General features: G+C 44.5%; 1 protein-coding gene across 9 annotated transcripts in view; it reads left to right on the plus strand.

Annotated features, from left to right (window-relative positions):
- Positions 1-398: 398 nt before the first annotated feature.
- Positions 399-21,230, plus strand: part of SLC38A10 (solute carrier family 38 member 10) — a 55,880-nt gene continuing 35,048 nt past the window's right edge. For 3 of the 9 annotated variants that reach the window (XM_073560602.1, XM_073560606.1, XM_073560605.1), the window contains exons 1-8: positions 486-1,779; positions 3,193-3,310; positions 4,011-4,056; positions 4,400-4,493; positions 4,767-4,910; positions 7,145-7,269; positions 19,129-19,231; positions 20,034-20,216. In XM_073560602.1, coding sequence (XP_073416703.1) covers positions 1,690-1,779; positions 3,193-3,310; positions 4,011-4,056; positions 4,400-4,493; positions 4,767-4,910; positions 7,145-7,269; positions 19,129-19,231; positions 20,034-20,216 — 903 coding nt within the window. In that variant the 5' untranslated portion in view covers positions 486-1,689. Of the gene's footprint in view, positions 1,780-3,192; positions 3,311-4,010; positions 4,057-4,399; positions 4,494-4,766; positions 4,911-7,144; positions 7,270-19,128; positions 19,232-20,033; positions 20,217-21,230 lie in introns of all 9 variants that reach the window. The other 6 variants (XM_073560599.1, XM_073560600.1, XM_073560603.1 and 3 more) reach the window with 5 other exon arrangements.

Genomic DNA, 21,230 nt, shown 5'->3' on the forward strand with positions numbered 1-21,230 from the left:
CAGGTGGAGGGATACGTGTGACGGGACGGGCAGGTGGAGGGATACGTGTGACGGGACGGGCAGGTGAAGGGATACGTGTGACGGGACGGGCAGGTGGAGGGGTATGTGTGACGGGCAGGCAGGTGATATTTGTGACAGGAGAGATTGTCAGATGAATACATGTGTGACAGGAGGAGCTGTTGCATTCATGTGGTATCAATAGTACCTGTAGCGCCCTCATTGATTAGTTTAGGAAACTACAACTCCCAGCAAAATTTATGAACCCTTTTGTTGCAGACAGATACTGGAGGTGCGGTTGTCTCCACTTTCAGGCTTTATCATCAGTTGCTGCAAAACTACAACTTCCAGCATGCACTGCAATAAGTCCCTAGCAGGGCATTTACAGCCCCTTTCAGCAGCGCACCGCGGCGACCACTGCTGACCTGCTCCACTCCCACTTTCTGACGTGTGTCCTCCCAGACGCCAGATGCCGCCTTTTTCTCCTCTAGCCTTATGGCGCTCTGTCACCGCGTTTCCAGCTCGTTAGTGTCATACATTTCCTGGATACAGTCAGCGCGCAGGGAATCCCGGAAGTGGAGCGAGCAGACGCCAGAGTGGCCGCGTTATAACGGGACCCCGCATGGTGATGTGAGGACGGACTGGGGTCTCCGGGTGTAGAGTCGGGGAGCAGCACCTCATCCCGCACACGTCACGCCTGGCGCCACGTCAGTGTGTGTTTACCGTGGACACGTCATCTGCCGACTGGTCATGTGACTACGAGCAGGGCTGCCCCGCCGCCAGGGGGCGCCTCCTACCTCAGCAACAGACCTGTGCAGCCACCACTGCCTGGGAGAAGCCTGGACCGAGTGGTTTCCTGGTCTCCGCACTCTGGACCATTATTTCATTGCAATTCAATTGAACCCATTTTTTTTCTCTGCCCCAGACGGTTTTTTTGGGTTCCCCTTTTATCCCCAATTTTTTTCCTTATTATTTAGACAGAATTTTTTTTTTCTAGTGACAAAACCTAATTTTTCAGCTAATTTTCACCATTTCTCCTCTGTGAGGTATTTTTGCATTGCGTATTATATATTTTTTTATTTTCTTGAATTCCAACTGCCCCCTAGAAGTTAAAAACAACTTTTTTTTTAATTTATTTTTGGATTTTCCAAAGTTAATAATCAAATTGCAAATTTTTATTTGTTAGAATTTATTTTTGTAATTTTGAACATACTTAAGAAAAAATAATAAAAAAAAAAAACCCAATTGCCACTCCGGTGCTGTTTGGCTCTTTATCCCCTGTTGGGTATTTTTTTTTACATTGCCTACAAATAGTGACTTCCGTTTGTGAGGAAAAAAACAATAATTCTCTTTAAATTTAATTTCTTTAAAAACCCGTTGCTGCCATGTCCGTTTTCGTGGGGTCTTTGTCTTTTTGCCTCTTTGTGGCTATTGAGCCAATAATAAGCTGTCCAGTCTGGTTCTGCTAATTCTACCCGGCGCTGACTAGGTCAATATTGCTATTTCGGACCTCTCTCCTCCTCCCCATACGGTTGTGCAATATTTTTTATTTTTTTTTTGCAGAGTGTGTTTTGCTCTTAATTTTTTTTATTTTGGGGGTCTGAAAAGCTAATTTTTTTTTTTTTTTTTTTTTTTTTTTTAAATCTGTATTATTAATAATTGCTGTATCTAGATATATTTTTGGTAGTGGATATGGCGGCTTCTAAGTGGGGACTGATCATGAACATTGTGAACAGCATTGTGGGAGTGAGCGTGCTGACCATGCCCTTCTGCTTCAAGCAGGTGAGCGGACGGGGCGGCCTGGGGTTGTTTCTACGTAGAATGTGTTCCCGTTATCTGCTTGCTGTCAGTGAATAGGAACATACAGTACTTGTTTCCTTCCAGAGATGGAGAAGCTGCCGTGACCTTGTCCTGCTCAAAAAGTCTTTAAAAGTTTGATCGGGGCCCATCCCGATTCATCAGGGGGCTGCAATTTTTAATTTGCAGTCTCGTTCAGATCAGAAAAGGGACACCCCGTGGTTGCGGCCACCAATCCTCCATCTGGCTCTTAGGATACGTGCCCACGGTCAGTAAACGGGAGCGCTTTGGACGCAGCACATGTCCGCTGCATCCAAAGCGCTGCCGGCTGTTGAACGCAGGTGATTCCGCATGTGTTATTGAACCGTGCAGAATCACCATGTCCAAAACATTGTATGGGTGACTCGTGTCTCCGCAAGATAAATTGACGTGCTGCGGTCTGCAAAGACGTGCCTCATTTCCGTCTCTCCGGGGGGGGGTCTCTGACCGCATAGTGGACATGGGATTTCTTGAAATCCCATCCACTGTGCTGTAACATTTGGACGCTGCAGATGTACACAGTGTCCAACCCAAAGCATATACCGACCCTTAAAGGGCAGTTTACATCTTAGTAAGTGGTGGCATATCGCTAGGGTAGGTCATCACTTAAAGGGGTTGTTTGGTGCTGTCCAAAGCCAGCCACTTTCTACAGATGATGATACCAGTATATAGTTTGAATGAACAGGACACGTGCTTGTTACCACCTGATCATGCAGGTACGTGGGGTCCTACTGTCATTGTCCTCACTTCCAAAGCAGAAATGCGCAGCTCTGAACAGCACCAGGGTTACCTCTGGAATCCAAAGCATAGTGAGGGCACCGAGTTGTTGCCTTTTTACCATTTTCTTTGCACAGTGGCGCCTCTCCTGGCTCTGCAGATAACTACAGCCAATTCATTCTTTAAAAAGAGCAGAGGCGCCCAGTAACAATATGAGGAGAAGCGCTGAGATCTCTTATTTCTTAGGATCAGAGGTCGTATCCCCTGGAATAAAGTCTTGGCAAATCCTACCAATATATCAACTCTTCCTGAAAGGGTAATACACCAATAACCATTAAGACATGACCACATGTTGAAAGATTTCAATTTGTGAGTTTCAAGATTGCACCCCTCTGTTTATTTTCTATAGAGCATGTAATACAGTGGTACCCAACCTTTGTCATCCTGGGAGTTGTAGTCTTGCTAGAGAGTCATATGTTGGGGATGAATGACCTAATAAGTGATCTTGAAGACTTGTCCTGATGAGAAATGGACATGATCTCCCAGGTGCACCACTGTGGGATCTGCTATGATTAGCTGATAGTCAGGCAATGATTGGCGTGCCCTGTGATGACCCTGACGCCCCCATGTCTTTTCTTGCAGTGCGGCTTTGTGCTGGGCACCTTGCTCCTCATGCTGTGCTGCTGGATGACCCATCAGTCCTGCATGTTCCTTGTAAAGACGGCCAGTATGAGCAAGCGGCGGACCTACGCAGGTCTCGGTAAGAGCCACCACAAGCTATGACCATCACTACTCCACCGCATTAGACCATCGAGTCTAAACACAGCCCAGTATAGATGGGTCTCTGTACTCAGACTGACATTTGCCTCCCTTAGTACAGACCGTCCTGAGATTTTCTTCTCCTCTGTCACCTCTGCACATGATTCCTGCTCCTACAATAAAACCGGGACCAAAATGTATCCTGTTCTGCCAAATGTCTCATTGTAAGGAGGGGATTTTCCAATCTTGCATAAATGAACCTTAACAACTAAATGATGAATACTTTTTGAACATTCCCGTATTTCATGGCCCTGATTAATCAAACAATATTGGCGCACAACTGATCTAATCGTCAAAAATATGGGTGGCAATTCAACTTGTATTGGGGTGGCTAGAGATGAGCAAAAACATTCTTAGGCCACTCATCTGGCGCTGGCAGCCACTTCATTATTCCGGGGTAGCTAGACCATTTCCAGTACAACACTCGAGTGCCGGTATCTGGCTCTTGTATTTAAAAGGACCCCATGATGTCTCTAGGGTCTAGTAATCGAAGGATTCCGGCTGATAATTTCTGCCCTACCATGAAGTGACGATGCAAACCAATGTTACTGTGAATCTTACTACTCCTCTCTAAAACCCATGTTATTGATATATGCCCCTTGCTGTTCTGTAAGGTTATAATTCTCTTCTATTTTCTGCAGCATTTCACGCCTATGGAAAAGCAGGGAAGATGCTGGTGGAGACCAGGTGAGCAGAGACGACATGTTACTTTCTATGAGTTGCACAGTTGCTTTGTGAAAATTCTCTAACAATCAGCAGCGGAACCTGTTAGCAAGTGTTCAGTTTCCCCACAGCTCCCCCAGAGGGGAACTGGGGTATTACAGAGAGCCTATAACACTCAATGGTCTTGCTTTACAATGCACGTACCTGGCAGATTCGCCAGTGATGAGGCACAAAATGATGATCCTGAACAGGACGCTGCGTATATTAGCCCAGAATTTCCTAATAAGAATATCTTAGCCATTGACCATATACTTAAGTGAAATTGCTCATGTCCAGGTCTCGCCTCAATGTCCATTCTTTTTCACAGTATGATTGGACTCATGTTAGGGACCTGCATCGCGTTCTATGTCGTGATCGGCGACCTCGGGTCCACCTTCTTCGCCCGGTTGCTTGGACTGCAGGTAAATTGGATTGTATCAGTTTAGTAATGCCCAGGACCATATTGAGTGTATTAGATAAATAGAGAGCACAGCATCGCTGCACGGTCCCGAGCGATTTTTTTCACTAGGACATCCACCAGGGCTGTGACTCGGTGGTATGAATTCTTGCTGTTTTTCACCATCTGAGACTTGTCATTTCTTAAAGTGATATGTGGCGGGCACAAGCCATATTCTAAAATTTAACATTAGGCTATTAATTTTCTCTCTGTCTCTGCTTTCTTTCTGTTTGTGCAGGCAACAGAAAGTTTTCGCATATTCCTTTTGGTTGCGGTTTCACTGTGCATCGTCCTTCCACTCAGCCTGCAACGCAACATGATGGCTTCCATCCAGTCTTTTAGCGCTATGGCGCTTATGTTTTACACAATTTTCATGTTTGTGGTATGTATTACTCGACCCTGCTGAACAATGCAAAAGTATTGTTTTTAAGAAAAAAAAACTACTATAATACTGCTCCCATGTACAAGAATAGGACTACCATATTACAAGAATATAACTACTATAATACTTCCCCTATGTACAAGAATAATCTATTTATATAGCGCTAGCATATTCTGCAGCGCTTTACAGTTTTTGCACACATCATCGCTGTCTCCGATGGGGCTCACAATATAAATTCCCTATCAGTATGTCTTTGGAGTGTGGGAGGAAACCCACGCAAACACGACAAGAACATGCAAACTCCTTGCAGATGTTGTCCTTGGTGGACTCCAGGACTCCAGCGCTGCAGTGCTAACCACTGAGCCACCATGATGCCCCCTATAACTACTACAATACTACTCCTATGTACAAGAATATAACTACTATAATACTGCCTCCTGTGTGCAAGAATATAACTGCTATAATACTGCTCCTATGTAAAAGAATTTAACTACTGTATATACTCGAGTATAAGCCGAGGCACTTAATTTTGCCATGGAAAACTGTGTAAGCTTATTGACTCGAGTATAAGCCGGGTATACATTGTCCCCCTCATCCCTGTCCTGGTATGTGATACGCGTGGCTCTCCCCCGTCGCTGTCCTGGTATGCGTGGCTCTCCCCCATCTCTGTTCTGGTATCTGTGGCTCCCCCGTCGCTGTCCTGGTATGTGTGGCTCTCCCCCGTCTCTGTTCTGGTATCTGTGGCTCTCCCCCGTCGCTGTCCTGGTATGCGTGGCTCTCCCCCGTCGCTGTTCTGGTATCTGTGGCTCCCCCCGTCGTTGTTTGTGTATGCGTGGCTCCCCCCTCCCGTCCTCGTATACATGCTTCCTATTACAAAAAAAAAGAAAAAAAATCCTGCATACCCTTGCAGCACCTCGAGCCGGCTTCCTGCAGCTCTTCCTGTGCTGAGCGATCACGTGGCACCGCTCATTAAGGTAATGAATATGCACGCGTCTCCACTCCCATTGGCATGGAGTGAATATTCATTACCTTAATGAGCAGTGTCACGTGATTGCTCAGCGCAGGAAGTGCTGCCGGAAGCCGTAACCAATGAGATGCTGCGAGGGCGCCATGATCAACGAGATGCAGGGCACGCTGGAGGGTGAGTATGATGTCTTCTGAAAGCCTGCAGCTGCTTCTGTCACTGTGCACGCTATAAGAGAAATGAATATTCATTTCTATTAAGCAGCAGCACAGCCTGTAGGCACAGCCACCGGCGCTGGCCCTCTGGCACAATGAACTTGTGTATAAGCCGAAGGGGGTGGTTTTAGCACAAAAAAAGTGCTGAAAAACTCGGCTTATACACGAGTATATACGGTACTATAATACTGCCCACTATGTGCAAGACTATATTTACTATAATACTGCCTTATATATTCAAGAATAGGACTACCATAATACTGCACCTATATGTAAGAATATAACTACTATAATACTGGTCCCTCTCTACCAACATACACATATATGGCAGCTGATGTGCTGAGGAGTTGTTAATCTTTGACTCCCGCTTTAGCAGTGACTGGAGAAGTTTCATATGCGTATTATTTGGCAGAAGTCTACTTACCATCAGCGTTAGTCTTATCTATACCGCCATGGTGACTGATGTGCTGAGCCCCAGGGTTGATACTAATGAGCCCCTGACACTGCCAAGAAACGCTATTGGAAAACATAACGGGTGCAAATAAAATCAATGTCTGAGGTTGTTATGATGAGGAATGGGTCCAAAGTTTAGTTTAGCCTACATCTTTCAATATCAGGACAAATATTTGAGACTAAATATAGAAGATCAGTGTTTATAACGAATCTGATGCTGGTATGACAGATGTTTCCATTCACCTATGGTTACTGGTCAGCCAACACTACTGGGAAAGACAGGAGAGAAGCAAACAGTTCAGCTGCAGATCCCATCGCAGTGTTACAGGCATCATTGCTATGGTGTGTTTTACGCTTGGTATGTAGCTGGAAAGGACTGCTTTCTGTTGTCTTTTTTCAGCTGGATGACTGCCACAGTACATAGCAATCTAGTTCTGTGTGTCAGGAAGTCTTAGCTCCGCTCTTTCTGACGTATGGGTCTGTATTTTAAATATCCGTGCTCCCCACTAGTGCAGTCAGTTATCTGACGTTTACAGTATGGGATGGGAGTGCATTATTCTGTTGTCACTCCGCAGTCTTATCTCTTATCTCTCTGCGAACAGATTGTGCTCTCCTCTTTCAAGCATGGGCTGTTTGGTGGTGAGTGGACAAAGGAGGTCAGTTACGTCCGCTTCGAGGGCGTCTTCCGCTGCATACCCATCTTTGGCATGTCCTTTGCCTGCCAGTCGTAAGTAACTTTGCTTTCCTGGATATGAATATATTAAATATCTACCTCCGTATTCTGCGTGGATTGTCGATGAGCGAACAGGTGGGCTAAAGCTAAGATCACCTTGGTTCCAGTTCATGACGAAAGCTGTGCTAGATCCGTCGTGCAGTGCATTCAAATGATATCCGCTTCACTTATTATGGTGTCTGTAGGGTTTCTGGCAAGAATAATAACATGGAACATGTGCCGAGTCACATCATGCATACAAGTCTTGTAGCCTGAGCTACGCTGATATATTCACATCGGATTGTTTAGGACACCATCTGGGTATATAAAGCTGCCCATATCCTAGAGGTGGCTGAATATCCTGACCGCTGTTCCTCCTGACTGTCAGCTAGCATGTCATGGATGTGCTCCAAACGGAGCAAGGGAAGTGCGCCACCAGGCACTATTCCACATGAGAATAAGGATTGGGCATGTTGATGATCAATATGCCTAATCTAGTTGTCTGTATATTATCCAATACGCATCAGTCGTCAGGTCTGTTGGCGAGGCGCATTTTTATGAACAATATTACATTTACTCTTCAGCCAGGCCGCCATGATATACAGGTTAGTGCATGACCCAGGTCACACATTTCAGGTAGTAGGATCCTATCACACAATGTGTTATCCTATCCCATAAGCCCATGGATGCGGTACATAGGACTGACCCTTGGCGTGCACCATATGACTGTGGCAAGGGGCTACTGGGTCTAAAGGGTGCTACATTGCGAGGCTGACAAGCCTATAACCTGCAGTAACCACCGATCGACCAAACCGCTGCACGACCAGCTCTACCCTCGCCTACTGTATTATCACCCATCCCTTGAAGATTGTGAGCCCTCGCGGGCAGGGTCCTCTCTCCTCCTGTACCAGTTATGACTTGTATTGTTTAAGATTATTGTACTTGTTTTTATGTATACCCCTCCTCACATGTAAAGCGCCATGGAATAAATGGCGCTATAACAATAAATAATAATAATAATAATAACCATCTTTCCACCGCCGTCATTTTTCATTTTTATGGCCTTTTGGCTCTTCGGTGTTTTTTTTTTTGTTTTTTTTCATCTGTCCCTTTTATGTTTTTTGGCACGTGCCGTGTGGTGCAGACTCTGCTCTTTAGCCAGGTTTATATATGGGGATCCCAGCACAGATGTACAGGTAGGTCCTTGTGCTCTAGGGGGGCCAAAGAGTGGTGCCACATGGTAACTTTGGTCACATTGTCGGACTTCAGAAGAGATATTGTAAGTGGCAGAATTCACTGTAGCCCAATCCTATTGGTGATGTCTCCCAAGCCCTGGGCGGCTGTCACACATCAACGCTCACAGGCCGGAACAGTAAGACCCACGTTCCTCAAGCCAAGGCCATAAAAAGATTAGAAAAGTTCTCCAGAGTGATAGCTTTATGGGGTCTCCCGGTGGCACAGCCGTGGGCGTGCTTCCCGTTTGGTGTCACAAAGATCAGATTTCATGGCCAGGCTTGTAGATCTCCTTCCTGTTCCAGGGGCTTTGATTGCAAAAGGGATCAGGGCTTTACAATGGGGGGTTGGTAGATGCCGTATATCTCTCAGCACCTTCACTAAGTGTTCACAATCCTGGAAGTCTCACTGACAGCCCCCCACCACATTTACATATACTGGCTGTCCCCCCCCCCCCCTCCCGCAAGATGCAACACTTTATTTCTGATATTAGCTCAGCTATGGTTGGGCCCATTCCTCCATGGGTGGTAATTTTGTGCCAACGGCTCTGAGAGAATTGGGTGACAATTTTGGTGGTTCCCATCCCTTCTCACAGAGCAGTTGTCACTCGACTTTCTCATCTCCTGAATGCCAAATCTGCTTCTGCCCCGATAATTGGAAATGTGACCACTACATGTGACAGGACGATGAGATTCTTCCTGACTGATAACTGAGGGGTCCCACCTCTTTGTTATGGGGGTAATCTCTTCTTTTCTTACTGCCGGTGATATAGTGTTTTTTTTTTGTTTTTGTTTTTTTTTTTGTTTTTTTTTTAATCCGGCATCTGATAATCCAGCCAAAGCTGCAAAATATTGTGCAATGGAAATGATTATAGGCAACAATAGCTCTACTGCCACATACACTCTAATGTTATTGATAGGACATCAGTTTTAAATGGCCGGATAACCTCTATATTAATCCCCTATATCGCACAATTGCGTCTCATGGTAATTTTTACAACTGCAGAGTCTGTAAATCCTCAGTGCTGCATTGCTGCCCCATACTGGGTAGCTGCTCATTCCTCTGGTGTCCCATCCAGCCGTCATCTGTCAGTGCTTGCCCCGGCCCCTCATATCCAGTGGCAGCTCGTACATTTTCTCACACGTTGATAATGAAATGTTAACATTGCACAGTCACTCCAAATCTCCGGAGGAGAAGAGGGAGCCAACGCCGAGCTACAGGGGGAGGGATACTAGTAATGGTGGGGAGGGCCACCGCTAGATCTGAGTTATAGGAGTTTACAGCACCGTATAATGAAAAGTGCTTCAACTTTCTAATATGTACGACTATTCCTAACTAACTATTTTCAAGACCTGCTTGCCGCGAGCGAACAGGAACGTGGTTCTACTTATCTGTGCATGTAAAATGTCGCAGTCTGCCGTCCAGGCAGCGTTCTTCATTGAGGATTGTCTATACTGGATAAATTGCAGCAAACGTTCAGCTCTTGGAAGTATTAGGTCTATAAGGCAGCGTACGGCCGCCAGAGGTAAATACCTAGTAATGTTTCCCTTCACTGGCGGCAACTGCAGGGCTGTGAAGTCGGAGTCATGGCGTCGGAGTCAGTACTCATTTTGGTGCAGTCGGTGTTGGTATAAAATGGACCGACTCCAACTCCTAAAATATATAATAAATTGGGTACAGTAGTTCAATGCAGAATGTGCTGAATATTTTTTCATAGGAATTTTGGCAAGTTATGAAATGTCCTATAAATGGCTGTTCTATTCCTTGTCTAAGGCTACATTCTCACACAGCGTTTTTGCTGCGTTTTTTGAGGATACGTTTTTCAGCTGCAAAAGCAGATCAGCTTTTTAAAAAAACGCATCACCTGAAAGGTTTTTGAGCTCATAGATAATGTTTTCAATAGCAAAAGCAGATTAGAAATCTACTGTATCCATTTATCCATATGTCTATCCATGTCTTATCTGTACCAAAAAGAATCAAAGCCGGGTAGCACACAGACTTAAGGGCCTGTTACACATAGCGATATCGCTGTAACGTCACTGGTTTTGTGATGTAGCAGCGATATTGCTAGCGATATCGCTACATGTGATACTTACCTCCGACCGGGTCACCCGCTGGCTATCGCCGATCGCGCGAGAACGTCCTGGACCATTTCTCGACGGCCGCTTCCTGTGGCGCCGACGAGCAACGCGGGTGGCAGGACGTCAAGATCACCGCGTCTGACAGGTAAGTAGCGACCCCCGACCGCAGCTATGTCGCTGGTGAGATCTGCCTGTGTGGCAGCTCACTAACGACCACTTAGCGATGCACCAGCGATCCATATCGTTGTTTGGATCGCTGGTGCATCGCTTAGTGTAACGGTAGCCTTACACTCTTTTTTTTTTTTTTTTTTTGCACCAGTCACGTACACCTCATAGCGGCCCAAGAGGACGCCCAGGACAGGCATTGCTCGTCTTCAGTAACACATCAACATCAATTGATAGTTGGAATAATTAAACTGCATTCATCACCACATCTTCTTAAGGTGCAGGCTTTATTTTCAAGTGTAGGGGTGTGCAGTATGAGGTTCTGCAGCAGCTGAGGTGTGTGGTATGAGGTTCTGCCCCCCCCCCAGGTTTGATCCTGGCTACGCCCATGGTGTGAATGTAGCCTGAGGATCTAGGCTCTGTCTTAGCTGAGATAAGTCATAGTGTTCGAGATATATATATATACCGTATATACTCGAGTATAAGTCGATCCGAGTATAAGTCGACCCCCCCCTAATTTTGCCACAAAAAGCTGGGAGAACTTATTGACTCGCGTATAAGTCTAGGGTGGCAAATGCTCCATAGATTATTCCCCCATATGGTGTCCTCAGAAGAAACTCCATAGATTATTCCCCCATATGCTGCCCCCACAAGAAGCTCCATAGATTATTCCCCCATATGCTGCCCCCACAAGAAGCTCCATAGATTGTTCCCCCATATGCTGCCCTCACAAGAAGCTCCATAGATTGTTCCCCCATATGCTGCCCTCACAAGAAGCTCCATAGATTGTTCCCCCATATGCTGCCCCCACAAGAAGCTCCATAGATTGTTCCCCCATATGCTGCCCCCATGCTGCAGCTGCATGTAAAAATAAAAAAATGACATACTCACCTCTCCGTCGCTGGGTGTCAGATTCTCACCTGTCCTGTGTCCATGGCTGCTCACCGCTATCTGCCACGTCATCGGTCAGTGACGTTCAGACTGCAGGGGGCGCGGCGCGCACTAACCACGTCACCGCGCCCTCTGCTGTCTGAAGTCACTGACCGATGACAGACAGCAGCAAGCAGCCATGGACGCAGGACAGGTGAGTATCGCTATACTTGCCCGTCCTGACGCTGTGTCTTGAGCCCCCAGCTTCTCCGCGCTCTCTCTTCCTGCCTTCAGCGGTCATGTGGTACCGATCATTAAAACTCATGAATATGCGCATATTCATGAGTTTTAATGAGCGGCACCACGTGACCGCTGAAGGCAGGAAGAGAGAGCACGGGGAGAAGCTGGGGGCTCAAGACACAGCGTCAGGACGGCTAAGTATGACCTGACATGTCCGCCCCCTCCGACCCCCTTTGTATATGACTCGAATGTAAGATAGAGAGGGGGACTTTCAGCCCAATTTTTTTGGGCTGAAAATCTCGACTTATATTCGAGTATATACGGTGTGTATATATATGTGTGTATATATATATATATAGTGGGGCAAAAAAGTATTTAGTCAGTCAGCAATAGTGCAAGTTCCACCACTTAAAAAGATGAGAGGCGTCTGTAATTTACATCATAGGTAGACCTCAACTATGGGAGACAAACTGAGAAAAAAAAATCCAGAAAATCACATTGTCTGTTTTTTTTTCATTTTATTTGCATATTATGGTGGAAAATAAGTATTTGGTCAGAAACAAAATTTCATCTCAATACTTTGTGATATATCCTTTGTTGGCAATGACAGAGGTCAAACATTTTCTGTAAGTCTTCACAAGGTTGCCACACACTGTTGTTGGTATGTTGGCCCATTCCTCCATGCAGATCTCCTCTAGAGCAGTGATGTTTTTGGCTTTTCGCTTGGCAACACGGACTTTCAACTCCCTCCAAAGGTTTTCTACAGGGTTGAGATCTGGAGACTGGCTAGGCCACTCCAGGACCTTGAAATGCTTCTTACGAAGCCACTCCTTCGTTGCCCTGGCGGTGTGCTTTGGATCATTGTCATGTTGAAAGACCCAGCCACATTTCATCTTCAATGCCCTTGCTGATGGAAGGAGGTTTGCACTCAAAATCTCACGATACATGGCCCCATTCATTCTTTCATGTACCCGGATCAGTTGTCCTGGCCCCTTTGCAGAGAAACAGCCCCAAAGCATGATGTTTCCACCACCATGCTTTACAGTAGATATGGTGTTTGATGGATGCAACTCAGTATTCTTTTTCCTCCAAACACGACAAGTTGTGTTTCTACCAAACAGTTCCAGTTTGGTTTCATCAGACCATAGGACATTCTCCCAAAACTCCTCTGGATCATCCAAATGCTCTCTAGCAAACTTCAGACGGGCCCGGACATGTACAGGCTTAAGCAGTGGGACACGTCTGGCACTGCAGGATCTGAGTCCATGGTGGCGTAGTGTGTTACTTATGGTAGGCCTTGTTACATTGGTCCCAGCTCTCTGCAGTTCATTCACTAGGTCCCCCCGCGTGGTTCTGGGATTTTTGCTCACCGTTCTTGTGATCATTCTGACCCCACGGGGTGGGATTTTGCGTGGAGCACCAGATCGAGGGAGATTATCAGTGGTCTTGTATGTCTTCCATTTTCTAATTATTGCTCCCACAGTTGATTTCTTCACTCCAAGCTGGTTGGCTATTGCAGATTCAGTCTTCCCAGCCTGGTGCAGGGCTACAATTTTGTTTCTGGTGTCCTTTGACAGCTCTTTGGTCTTCACCATAGTGGAGTTTGGAGTCAGACTGTTTGAGGGTGTGCACAGGTGTCTTTTTATACTGATAAGTTTAAACAGGTGCCATTACTACAGGTAATGAGTGGAGGAAAGAGGAGACTCTTAAAGAAGAAGTTACAGGTCTGTGAGAGCCAGAAATCTTGTTTGCTTGTTTCTGACCAAATACTTATTTTCCACCATAATATGCAAATAAAATGGAAAAAAAAAACAGACAATGTGATTTTCTGGATTTTTTTTTTCTCAGTTTGTCTCCCATAGTTGAGGTCTACCTATGATGTAAATTACAGACGCCTCTCATCTTTTTGAGTGGTGGAACTTGCACTATTGCTGACTGACTAAATACTTTTTTGCCCCACTGTGTGTATATATATATATATATATATATATATGTATATATATATTTTCTATAGCGCCGACATATTCCGCAGCACTTTACATGTCAGAGGGGATTTGTACAGACAATAGACATTACAGCATAACAATGATCACATAGATGAAAACAAATACCAAGAGGAATGAGGGCCCTGCTCGCAAGCTTACAGTCTATGAGGAAAGAGGTAGACACGAAAGGTGGGTGGTAACAGTTGCCCTGATTGTATGGACCAGCCATAATGTTAAGTGTGTATCAGTACAGACACAGAGGGCTAATGGATGCATAAAACATGTGGGAACATGATGCAGGGAGCCTGGTTATGGTAAAACTTTTGGCTGTGCCACACAGGGATAGATTAGGTTAATGTGTTGAGGCGATGGGCCAGTCTGAATAAATGCGTTTTCAGGGCACGCTTAAAATTGTGGGGATTGGGGACTAATCGTATTGACCTGGGAAGTGCATTCCAAAGAATTGGCACCGCACGTGTAAAGTCTTGGAGACGGGAGTGGGAGGTTCTGATTATTGAGGATGCTAACCTCAGGTCATCAGCAGAGTGGAGGGCACGGGTATGGTGGTATACTGAAACAAGGGAGGAGATTTAGGGTGGTGCTGAGCCATGGAGGGCTTTGTGGGTGAGGGTAATAAGTTTATGCTGAATTCTGGAGTGAGTGGATGGGTAGCCAGTGGTAATGACTGGCACAAGGTAGAGGCATCGGTGTAACGATTGGTGAGGAATATGATCCTGGCTGCAGCATTCAAGACAGATTGGAGAGGGGAGAGTTTGGTAAGAGGGTGGCCGATTAGAAGAGAGTTGCAATAGTCGAGACGAGACTGAATAAGAGAAACAGTAAGAGTTATTGCAGACTCAAAAGTAAGAAAAGGTCGAATTCTAGAGATATTTTTGAGGTGCAGATGACAAGAGCGAGCCAGTGATCGCATGTGGGGGGCGAAGGAAAGCTCGGAGTCAAGTATGACCCCAAGACAGCGGGCATGTTGCTGGGGAGTAATAGTCGAGCCACACACAGAAATGGCAATGTCCTGTATAGGTACATTTGTAGAGGGAGGAAACACAAGGAGTTCAGTTTCAGATATAGTGAGGACATGATGTTAGACACAGCGTTTAGACAATCGCCGGTGTTTTTGTGATGTCAGGAGGAGAAGCGTATAATTGGGTGTCATCAGCATAGAAATGGTACTGGAAACCAAATCTACTGATTGTTTGACTAATAGGGGCAGTGTACAAGGAGAAGAGGAGGGGGCCTAGAACCGATCCTTGAGGAACCCCAACAGTAAGGGGAAGGTGAGAGGAGGAGGAGCCAGCAAAAGATACAGTAAAGGAGCAGTCAGAGAGATAGGAGAACCAGGAGAGAACGGTGTCCTTGAGGCCAATGGAACGGAGCATAGTGAGGAGGAGCTGATGATCCACAGTGTCGAATGCTGCAGAGAGATCCAAGAGAATTAGCATGGAGTAATGACCATTTGATTTAGCTGTTAGTAGATCATTAGAGACTTTAGTGAGGGCAGTTTCAGTAGAGTGTAAAGAGCGGAAACAGGATTGGAGAGGGTCGAGAAGAGAGTTATCAAAGAGATAGCGGATAAGACGGGAGTGGATCAGGCGTTTCAGGAGTTTAGAGATGAAGGGAAGATTAGAGACAGGTCTATAGTTGGCGGCACAGTTTTGGTCGAGGGATGTTTTTTTAAGTAGTGGATGAATGATGGCATGCTTAAATGAGGAGGGAAAGATACCAGAAGAGAGAGAGAGGTTAAATATTTTAGTTAGGTGAGTGGTGACAGCGGGGGAGATGTGACGGACATGGGTCACTGGTGCAAGTGGTTGGGCGCGAAGATGCAAGGAGCCTGCTTACTTCTTCTGTGACTGGTTCAAAATCAGAGAGTGAGCTAGATGCAGTGGGGGAGGGAGGACAGTGCATGGTATGAGGTGATTGGGAGATAATTTCCTGTCGGATCTGGTCAATTTTTTCTTTGAAGTAATCGGCCAGACCCTTGGTTGGGGCCTGTACTCTTGGGTTGAGTAGAGAATGAAAAGTGTCAGAGACGTTTCAGGTTATTGGACAGTGAGGTGATGAGGGTGTTGAAATAGGTTCGTTTGGAGAGGTGAAGGGCAGTTTTGTATGTTCGAAGCATAAACTTATAATGGTTGAAATCTTCGTGTAGATTGGATTTTCTCCACAGACGTTCGGCGTACCTGGAGCACCGCTGCAGGAAACGTGTTTGCAGGGTGTGCCAGGGTTGTCGCCGTCTGTTTTTTTTTTTTATATATATATATATATATATATATATATATATATATATATATATATAGATATAAAAACAGACGGCGACAACCCATTTTATATATATATTTATTGTTATAGCGCCATTTATTCCATGGCGCTTTACATGTGAGGAGGGGTATACATAAAAACAAGTACAATAATCTTAAACAATACAAGTCATAACTGGTACAGGAGGAGAGAGGACCCTGCCCGCGAGGGCTCACAATCTTCAAGGGATGGGTGATAATACAGTAGGCGAGGGTAGAGTAGAGGGTAGGGTATATATATATATATATATATATATATATCTCTATCTCTCTCTATATATCTCTCTATATATATATATATATATATATATATATATATATATATATATATATATATATATCTATATCTCTCTCTATATATATATATATATATATATATATATATATATATATATATAATCTCTCCTCTTGATGAGCTTCAAGAGGTAGTCACCGGAAATGGTTTTCACTTCACAGGTGTGCCCTCTCAGGTGTAATATGTGGGATTTCTTGCCTTATAAATGGGGTTGGGACCATCAGTTGTGTTGTGCAGAAGTCTGGTGGATACATAGGTGATAGTCCTACTGAATAGACTGTTAGAATTTGTATTATGGCAAGAAAAAAGCAGCTGAGTAAAGAAAAACGAGTGGCCATCATTACTTTAAGAAATGAAGGTTTAGTCAGTCTGAAAAATTGGGAAAACTTTGAAAGTGTCCCCAAGTGCAGTGGCAAAAACCATCAACTGCTACAAAGAAACTGGCTCACATGAGGACCGCTCCAGGAAAGGAAGACCAAGAGTCACCTCTACTGCGGAGGATAAGTTCATCCAAGTCACCAGCCTCAGAAATCGCAGGTTAACAGCAGCTCAGATTAGAGACCAGGTCAATGCCACACAGAGTTCTAGCAGCAGACACATCTCTACAACAACTGTTAAGAGGAGACTTTGTGCAGCAGGCCTTCATGGTAAAATAGCTGCTAGGAAACCACGCCTAAGGACAGGCAACAAGCAGAAGAGACTTGTTTGGGATAAAGAACACAAGGAATTGACATTAGACCAGTGAAAATCTGTGCTTTGGTCTGATGAGTCCAAATTTGAGATCTTTGGTTCCAACCACTGTGTCTTTGTGCGACGCAGAAAAGGTGACCCAGATGGACTCTCCATACCTGGTTCCCACCGTGAAGCATGGGGGAGGAGGTGTGATGGTGTGGGGGTGCTTTGAAGGAGAGTGATGGGGTGCTATGCCAGATGACCTGGCCTCCACAGTCACCAGACCTGAACCCAATCGAGATGGTTTGGGGTGAGCTGGACCGCAGAGTGAAGGCAAAAGGGCCAACAAGTGCTAAGCATCTCTGGGAACTCCTTCAAGACTGCTGGAAGACCATTTCCGGTGACTACCTCTTGAAGCTCATCAAGAGAATGCTAAGAGTGTGCAAAGCAGTAATCAAATCAAAAGGTGGCTACTTTGAAGAACCTAGAATATAAGACATATTTTCAGTTGTTTCACACTTTTTTGTTAATTAGATAATTCCACATGTGTTAAATCATAGTTTTGATGCCTTCAGAGTGAAAGTACAATTTTTATAGTCTTGAAAATAAAGAAAACTTTGAGAAGGTGTGTCCAAACTCTTGGTCTGTACTGAATATATGTAATCGATATTATAGTGTATTACATATTTACAATTTATTACAGTTTTTTGTGTTCTAAAGTTGTATTCCAGTAAACATATATTCTGTTCTATCTAAATATCTTGATTATTGGATCATAAAAATGATTAAATGTCTGATGTTCACATTGTACTACAATAAATTTTTCACTTAAATATAAGCAATATATGTGGGAGTCGTGGAGTCGGTATAAGAGAAATTGCAGGTTTGGCTTACCGACTCCACAGCCCTGGCGGCAAGTGGAGCTATAAAAAAATATTGATAAATTTCAAAGCTTATTTAAAAATTACAGAAGTTTTTTTTTTTTTTTTTTTTTTAGTGTGATTTTAAGCTTGATTTGCGCAAAAATAAAATGGAAAACCACGTTAGATTTAAAAAGATAGGCTTGATCTAGGAGTAGAGAACACTCTCAGCAGTAGACTTTGCAAAGTCTGATCTGCCCCTCTAATTACCCTCACTATAGTGCCTGTAAATAAAACACAATTTGATGTGCCCTAATCTGGCGTCCAGTGCAATCCTCCGAGGCAGCTGGACCAAGGCAAGATTTTTCTGTGTCCGGCATTCTAGGCATCACGTGCACATTCTAGGCCCTGCAACACCATGATGTCACAGTCTAGTAAGCGTAACAGGCATCAAGAATGCCGGATTTAGAAGACTGGATGCCGGATCCATCATTTTGTTTAACCCTTAATTGTCATAGCCATGAGTCCCAGACAACACACGAACCAGATAAAAGCAGCACAAAGTGGAGGTAAAGGCGGGAAGGAAGGGACAAATGATCCTATAGACATGAAGTCTTAACCAGATTTTTCCATTTACGCATATAACCGCGAACCTTCGAACAATTACTTCTTCGTCTAGGGAATTGTCCCTTTGGGAATCCCTCTTAATGACTTGGGATGATGACTTTCCCAGGGCAGAAGACTAGATATTGAGATTGGCTTGCGATGCAGAATCGTCTTCAGGTCTCCCATATTGGTCTTCACAATCGAGATATCCTAAAAGTGAATTTGTTCAGCTTGAAACCCACTTGACTATGGTCATTTTGATTGAGATGACTGACAAATTCCATAAATCTGGAATCGGACCTAAGGATCAGGACAATTATCTAAATATCTCGCCCATAGATCCTAGATGAGATATATTGGTCCATCTTGAAAGTAAAGACCACCTGATCCACCCAGCCAAGATAAGGAAATGGGCCTATCTCATATTACTCTAGATATTACTTTTATGGGATATATAGTTTATACAGCTATTGACATTAATATGGGGGAGTCCTGTGTATAATTTTTTGGGGGAACATTTATAACTAATCGCTGCCTGTTTGTTTGCTGTAGACAAGTCCTTCCAACATATGACAGCCTGGATGAGCCCTCTGTCAAGACCATGAGCTCCATCTTTGCCTTGTCCCTGAATGTGGTGACTGGCTTCTACGTCTTGGTAAGATTACATACTGCGGAGTGATGTGCTGCTCTGTGATGGTGCTGCCATGTCAGCCATACTACTCAACACAGCACATGTGCACGTGAGGTATAGTCATTCATCAGCCCTGCTTTAACTTTAGCTATGTCCAGATGAAGGAAAATGACGTGTCACAGCATACAAAGGGAGACACTAGGTGGGGAGGCCCTTCGATGTGTTCTAGGTGATCCCTGTGATGTCATCATGGAATGGGTAGACCTAAAAGGACCTCTCCTCCAGTTCTCACCACCCAGGAAGGAGCTAAATGGCACCACTTATCTTACACTGGTGCATACATAGAGAAGGGAATGAGGATGATGTCAACTGAATGAAAGTTTGGCAGGTATAGCCAAGGGACTCATTTTCTGAGAGCTGTTGTTGCTCTCGGACTGCATTGTGTGGAAAATTAAGTATTCTATGGCCCTCATTCAAATAAATGGCAGTACATGATCACTTCCAGCTCTTCTAGTGACCGATCATCGGGAGTGTCCCCACCCCAATAACTGGCTTTTATCAAGGGTAGATAATGGCTTCTTTGGAAGTCCTTACATTTCTGGGGAGGCATATTTGCCCTAGCGATCATTAACAAATGGACAAACATCATATTGCTGATGTCACCAATTACGAGGATATAATTTTCTTAAATGACAACAGCACCCCCTTCAGTAAATATTGTGATACTACAAGATCTACATGAAATGTTGGATTTATACTTTAGGCAGAGCGATAAATGGGCTTTCTTCTTCCCATACACATTAATGCCCTCTGCTCCTGTTCACAGGTTGGGTTTTTTGGCTATGTCAGTTTTACGGAAACCATTGCCGGTAATGTACTGGTGAACTTTCCCTCAAACTTGGTGACTGAGATGATCCGGGTGGGATTCATGATGTCCGTGGCTGTCGGGTTTCCCATGATGATCCTGCCTTGCAGACAAGCCCTGAACACATTATTGTTCGAGCAGCAAGTGAGTACAAGCGACAACCCAAGATGTCACCAGCATTTCTGGAACCCTTGCCTATCAACTGATCCCCAATCTTAAGTAGCCGGGATCTGTTTCTAGCAGCCGTGGCCGGAACTGAGTTCTGGCAGCGGCTATTAACAATTTAGATCTCACTATCGGTCTGACAGCAGCTTTTAAACAGCATCGCAGCTGGTGCAAGTGAGAACCGGCCCCCATCATCAGACTGCCAATGGGTTGCAATGACAGCTGGGAGCCTGCTGAAGACCCCTTCTCCCATCGCCACCATGTTTGTACTCCTAGAGTTCAACTATATGCTGAGCTTCAAAGTCTGCCATTTTCACTATATACTGCAGCACTACAGTACAGTATTGCAGTATATAGCATAAGCCATTGGATGATTACAGATTCAAGTCTCCTATAGGTGAATAAAAAATAAAAGTGAAATGTAAAAAAGATAAAAAATAAAATTCTTCCTTCCTGACTGCTTGCCTGACAGGTCAGATTTTCAATCAAACTATAAAATGAACCTGATTAGAAAACACTGTAATTAGTGATGAGCAAACCTGCTCAGATAAAGTGTTATCTGAGCATGCTCGTATGCTGAGTGTCTTCAGTGCGCTCTAAAAATATGTTCGAGTCCCCGTACCTGCATGTCTCAACACTGTTTGACAGTTGCAACACATGCAGGGATTGCCTAACAGGCAATCGAGCACGCCGAAGACAGCACACGAGCATGCTCGAATAACACCTTATCCGAGCATGTTTGCTCATGACTAGCTGTAATGAGAAAAAAAATAAATGAAAACACCAGAATTGCCAATTTTTTCATTCACCACTCCCCCCCCCCCCCAAAAAAAAAAAAATACAATAAAAAGTCATCAAAATGGTATAAATAAGAACGTTAGTTCGCCACACACAAAATAAGCCCCTGCCAGAAAAAACGTTTTGGTTGTTGGAAAATTGCAGCATAAACTGATTTTTTTTTTTCTCCCGTTTAAATACAAAAAACCCAAAAAA

Source organism: Dendrobates tinctorius, unplaced genomic scaffold (assembly GCF_039654945.1).
Source record: "Dendrobates tinctorius isolate UK_male_01 unplaced genomic scaffold, ASM3965494v1 ptg000014l, whole genome shotgun sequence".
NCBI lineage: Eukaryota > Metazoa > Chordata > Amphibia > Anura > Dendrobatidae > Dendrobates > Dendrobates tinctorius.